Here is a 6,438-nt window from a genome sequence, read left to right as displayed (position 1 = left end):
ATGGTATTGGAGCTGCACTGGGTTCTACTTTTAAACAACAACAACAACAACAACAGCTAACAAAATAAACAACCCAGGCGGAAAAACATGATACGAGAAGGCTGAAGCTTGAGGTGCTATGAAGAGAGAAGGATCAAATACAAACACACCCACTGGAGAGTTTGCAAATGCCAGCCACATTGTATACTTCCTTCCCATCGGTGCACAAGCCAAAATACTTATTTGTGCATTACTTTTAATGTTTTTTCATGATGTAGGGTTAGTTCCCGTTTTCCCTCCTCTGTTCCCATTGTGACATTATCGTGGTGGTGGTGGTGGTGTTGTTGGTGGTGTTGCTAGTGGTGGTGGTGGTGGTATTGGTGGTGGTGGTGATGATGGTTATGGTGGTGATGGTGTTGGTATTGGTGTTGGTGATGATGGTGGTTATTGTGGTCATGGTGTTGTTGGTGGTGGTGGTGGTGGCGGTGGTGGTGGTGTTGGTGATGGTGCTGGTGGTGCTTGGGGGGTGCTGGTGGTTGGGGTTGCATCAAGTTACCTTGTGGTGTCCGGGAATATTGCCCAGTGGAGACCTAGAGATAATTACAGAGAGAGAGAGAGAGAGAGAGAGAGAGAGAGAGAGAGAGAGAGAGAGAGAGAGAGAGAGAGAGAGAGAGAGAGAGAAAGAGAACACAATATACAATTGGCCTGGAGGATGAAAAAAATGTATCACCTTCTACCGAGCACTATTTGTACATAACTAACGTAAATCTACAAACACGGTCACGATCATGGCCCTCATTGTGGCCATACTAATGCCAGTTGAACCTCAGTCATGCAGACTTACGTCTAATTACCCCCATTAGTAAATGTGAAGCCCATCTGGGACCAGAGGCAGCCAACCCCTCCCCTGCAGGGTGCCCCACGGGGCACAGACAGGGCAAGAGACCAGGACCAGACCTCAGAGGATCCACCAGGGCACAGGCAGGTCGGAGCTTTATTCCAAAAGTGACGGAAATGTTTGTAAAGTATTTTAAATAATTTAAACGATAAAACTGCACTCATAACGAAAAGACAGGACAAGGCAGATGTGCCAGTCGCTTCGCCCAAGGACCACACCCAAGAGGTGACCATGGAATGAACTGGTGGAGTCAGCCCTCGGACGCTAGGGAGGGAGAGAGAGAGAGAGAGAGAGAGAGAGAGAGAGAGAGAGAGAGAGAGAGAGAGAGAGAGAGACAGAGAGAGAGAGAGAGAGAGAGAGAGAGAGAGAGAGAGAGAGAGGGCACTCCGCAATTCTATTAAGTCAGAGATGCCAATACTTTAACGCCCTCTCCCTCCCCGGTGGTCCTTGAGGAAGATATTATTTATGATATATGAATCATAATTACCCGCAAGATGTCTGCCCACTGCTTTGGAAATGATCTCATTGATTCTTTTTTTATTTCATTTCTTAATATCTTTATATGTGTGTATGTATAATATACATATAAAGGTATTATATATATATAAAAGTGAAATGGGGGGGCGTGGTAATTCAGAGATGAGTTTATAAACTATAATTTGGACTCCTTTTTACTTCAAGTCCTACTCAGTGACTCATCCTTCCATGGACGCTGATTAACTGTTTGATATTCATATTGACGTTGTGCGAGTGGTCTGTCTAAATTAAATGAGTTTGTAAAAGATAGTGTTGACCTTCTATTTTGTAAGGGAAATGAACTGTGATTTCTCCTTACAGCGCTGTGCCTTCTCCACCCGGTGTCATCTCTTGTACAGAGAAAACTCAGAAACACTGCAGATTACTGAACACACAACTACTTCTGGTACTAATGCTGATTCCAGATCTGCCGACTCTCCCATAGGGCTGTTCTTTTTGGTTTGTTTGTCTGATGATCTTTTTGGTGGAGGCCGGGGCCGATGGACTCTGTTGTCTCTTCAGAGCTGCGTGGCCACACACGTCTCCCGCGGTGTCCCCCCATGCGTAAGAGGAGGAAGTCCTCCCCGCCGAGGGGGGAGAGCAGCTTGCAAGGTCGCAACACCTCCGCCGCTGCGTCGTCAACAACAACAACATCAAAACGGTGCGCACACGCTTGCGTGCACACCGAGCAGCACAACAAGGCCCGGGAGCGCGGCAACAGCGGCGCCACGTAGAACACACCTCCTGGTTATTGTCCTGTCGCCGAGCGGCTCGTTCTGCCTGACTGCCACTTTGTACCTCCTGATGTCTCCAGTCCATCAGGGTGTTTTTATGACATCCATGACCCCCCCCCCCCACACACACACACCCCCTCCCAATTGGTTCTAAGTGCCGATGTGGTTAATGCACCACCTGCACACACACACACACACACACACACACAAACACACACACACAGCGTGTGACCTGCATCAGAGCGGTGGGTGTGACCCCACCGCTGGCGTATATTGTCTTCAGGTTTCTGAGCTCCATCCCCTCCCCCCCCCCTGGAGCCCTAGAGCCTGTCACATGCCCCCCTGCTCAGCCCCCCTAGATACACCCCAAACCTCACAGGCCGTTCCTTGCAGAGGAAATCATTTAGCCTTTGAAGGATGCATGGCACGAATTGCCTCGCATAGCCTGGTTTCTGCTTAGAGAGCACTATATTTATAACACTATTTAATGTTTGTTCTGCCTTCCCTAAGGAGGAAGTCCTGACTTCAGGGTGTATGGAAGAAGTGTAGCGCTAAACACCTTTTGTATTAGCAGGAATAACTCAGTGTGTGCGTTCGGACGCTCGATGAATGATGAGAATGCTGTTTAACAATATACATGTCCACACGCAACCCTTCTCTGTCTTATATTGACAGTCTTATGGTGTGGAGCATTTTAGCAACCGCAGTCACAATGGCCCTCATTAATGATTTCACACATGTATTGCTTTTTCAGAGTGATGCACTGTAGGCCTGAATGAGGCGTATCATGTTTCATAGGTGCTCATGTGCATATCTCCCATTCGCCATTGTCTCGCACTGTCCCTCATCTGTTGTCAATGTAATAATTGTGCTATATTTACTCTGACCCTAACTGCCAAATGCCTCTCTCTCTCTCGGAACTCTGTGTGCTGATATCACCGACCAGGACCAAGTACTGCATTAGGCAGTCAGCTCACATCAATCCCTGCTGACATTTGGAAAAACATGATGTTGTTTGTGTTTTTATTTCATGAATAAGATAGTGCATGTCTGAAAAGTCAAATGCTATTGTTTAAAAAGCATAAAAAAAACCAAAACAATAGAAGTTGGCCAAAGTGCTGAACAGGAGTAGTAAAAAAATATCCGTACATTTTAGTCAGTTTATAATAAAATAGTCACACTGAGGCCGCTGAGAATCTTTGTCATTCGTCTGGGGAAACATAGAATTCGGCCTGTGCGGTCTAGCACTGCCTCAAACTAAAACAGTATTCATATACTACAGGGTTTGGTGTCCATCACTACAACGTGGGTTCAATCTCACAGGTTTAGTAGGGGTGCTGCGTGCTGATGTGCATAGTGCTGACCGGTCCCTTTAATGCAGCATTCCCCTTCCCTTGGCGAGTCACCAGGGAACCTCTCACAGACCTGACCTTACAATGTAATTGTTTCACAAATTTCCACCCTGAACAGCAGTGGTCCATAGTTCAGCACGATAGTCTTCAGAAATAATACTTCCCTTTGGAAGGCGTAATATCTGCATGGCTGCCCACCTGAGGAAATTCAACATAATATTAAGAGGTATTTGAACATTCTAGAATGACAAAAGCAAAGAATGTGTTCATTGGGTAGAAATAAATCATTGGGTCCGGATCTTTAATCCCCTGCTTGTTTCCCCTGATCACCTTAGTCCAATGTTTGATCTGTGTGGATAACTCAGTCTGTTCAGCTGTGTTCCCTGTTATTTGGTTTGTGAGTTGGAATCCCATGCAGTTCAACCTTTGCTCAAAGACCTGACAAATTGACGGCTAGACTGCTAGCAATTGTAGACTACAAATTAATTATTTATCAAACTTGTATTACCATTAGTTAGCATTAGTTTTGTACCTACTACTAATGGTAACACAAGTTAGATAAATGTTGGTGCTTTTTACTTAGGCTTTATCGCATAACAAACTCTGTATTTGTTGTCAACGTAGACTTATGTGTTTACAGATATTAATGACAATTCCCATTAATTTCTGACGACACACAGGCCTGATTGGACACGTTGGCCACAGACGCTCTCTGTGAGTGATACGTCCTGAACGTCGATGTCTTTGCACAAGAAAGTAGAAAGTGTTTTCGATGAATTTAGTATTGATTGTTTTTGGTCTTTGTTCTGTTTGTTAAAACACCCATTTCACCTAATGCACTGTAAACAGGAGTACCTATAAACGCTTCCACTCAACGAAGCCTAACCTGATGAAGCGCATAGCCCAGCGCGTCGCGTTCTGCAGCCGCCAGCAGCATCATGCATGCATGCCGCCACACTTTTTGGAGCTGTGGACTGGGAGGAGGAGGAGGAGGTTCGGTATTAATAATGCGGAGGAAGCAGGCATCACAGCAGTTGCAGCAGCACTAGTGGCACAGCGGTCGCGGAACACACACACACAGGGGCAGGGCACTCTTCACACTGGGAGAAGGTTGATCGAGTCGTTGTGCGTCGCGCCGCGCCCGCGCGTACCCGGAGGGAGGCTTGTTTGATTGACAGGTTGGAGGCACGGAGCGCCCCGGCGTTCGGCAGATACGGACCGCAGAACGGTCTATCATCTCCACGGCTACTTCTGTACTTCTTCATTTCCAGGCGGGCTATATCTGTGATGTGAAATACCTTTTCTGTCCCGTGCCCCCCTCCCCCCATGCAGATCACTCTGCAAACTAGGGCAAGTAAAGGAAGCCGTTTGTACCACCAACCCCACCACCACCAGCACCACCGCCACCACCTCCTCCACCACCACCACCACTACCTCCACCCCACTCCCCCAGCTTCAGCACCGAAGAACTGTCGGCTCTTTCAGGCGCGGGGATCCAGGACGTTTTGGCTTCGTGTTCGCCAGCAGTGGGGCACCCGGCTCCCGTTCGCCTTCTAGTCTGACCTGGGCAGAGTTGGGAAGTGAAAGCCTTTCGCTGTGCGTCTGTCGGGCTCATAGGCTTTCGTAGAAAAAAGAAAAGGAAACGAAGCTTCGTTTCATTTTGCGATTGTTTTTTGTTGGTTTGGGAATGCTCCGCTGGATGAGGAGCCGCACCTGCTCTCCTGCTCTCCTGCTCGGGATCCGTTCAGCTCGCTTTGGGTTCATTTTAACTTTGAGAGTTGGAGGTGCAGCATCAGAATAACTATTTGGCGAATACTCTGTTTTTTCTTCATTGGAATAACGGAGCAGTATCCCCAAGACACTCGGGGGGGAAGTAAGTAGTGTTAGTGCGTAACGGGAGCGGGCGGTGTGGCCCCTGTGAGCTTGAGATGGCAGCGGGGCTCCGCGTAGATCCTCAGCTCGGGTGAAGTTGAGTCTCCTGCCTCCGTACCCTTCTACAGAGCAACGTTTCTTTCTATCCATGGAGTTCATTAAACGGAACAACTAGAATAACCCAAAAAAGGAACTAGCTTTGCGTTCTCTCTAGTACGCCTGGGATATCAGGCGGGTCTCGGTCTTGCGGTTCTCCGGAGAATGGTAAATGACACATGGGGAATCATGAACAGCTCTTCAGAACTCGAAGATGGACCTCGGCATAAAAATCAGGTATGTGGATAGAACACCGTGCCATGTATACGTATTTGGGAGGAAAGAATTGGTGTGTGCGTGTGTGTGTGTGTGTGTGTGTGTGTGTGTGTGTGTGTGTGTACGGGGTACTCTTGACGCAGTGTTATCCAGCCGTTGGAGAGCTGGTGTTGGTGTGTGCGGTGCATGCATGCTCTCTCTAGGGCAGAATCCTATCTCGTAGAAAATAGTGGTGCAGATGCTGTCCAACTCCCCCGGCCTCTGACGCCTCATGTTCCTGTCTCGATAGACAACTACCGCACGTCACTTGACCCCCGTGGTCGGTAAGCGTAGGTACCTGGCGCAAAATAATCACGCGTTGGCCACTTTGTCCGAGGATAAGATCAAGCGAAGTGTGACCATATCTAACAGAGGATGACACTTTGCGTAAGCCATAACAACGTGAACCAGCTTTTGCTGTGCGAGTGGTATTTAGTTGCATTTGTGGTATTCGTATCAGGCATAACATGCCTGAAATTATTCATTGATACATATTTTAGGACGACATAGAATTCGTTTTCTCTTCTGTGTATTGAAGTGTACAGCATGGAACACTCGGGTAATGTGACCCTCAATGCATTCCTATGCGTTATCATATGCTGGAGAGAGAGGAGGGGAGGGGAGAGGGAGAGAGGGAGGAGGGGAGGGGGAGAGGGGGAGATAGAGAGGGAGAGGGAGAGAGGGAGAGAGGGGAAGGGAGAGTGGGAAAGAGGGAGGAGGGGAGGGGGAGAGGGGG

At 48.0% G+C, this 6,438-nt stretch overlaps 1 protein-coding gene across 2 annotated transcripts in view; it reads left to right on the top strand.

Annotated features, from left to right (window-relative positions):
• Positions 1-4,415: 4,415 nt before the first annotated feature.
• fibcd1b (fibrinogen C domain containing 1b) overlaps positions 4,416-6,438 on the top strand; it is a 105,429-nt gene continuing 103,406 nt past the window's right edge. The window contains exon 1 of one of the 2 annotated variants that reach the window (XM_030353071.1): positions 4,416-5,684. In XM_030353071.1, the coding sequence (XP_030208931.1) occupies positions 5,613-5,684 (72 nt within the window). In that variant the 5' untranslated portion in view covers positions 4,416-5,612. The remainder of the gene's footprint in view (positions 5,685-6,438) is intronic. The other variant, XM_030353072.1, reaches the window with a different exon arrangement.

This window comes from Gadus morhua, chromosome 4, assembly GCF_902167405.1.
Source record: "Gadus morhua chromosome 4, gadMor3.0, whole genome shotgun sequence".
In the NCBI taxonomy this organism is placed as follows: domain Eukaryota; kingdom Metazoa; phylum Chordata; class Actinopteri; order Gadiformes; family Gadidae; genus Gadus; species Gadus morhua.
The sequence above is the reverse complement of the archived record's forward strand: the minus strand, read 5'-3'. Positions and strand labels throughout refer to the sequence as shown.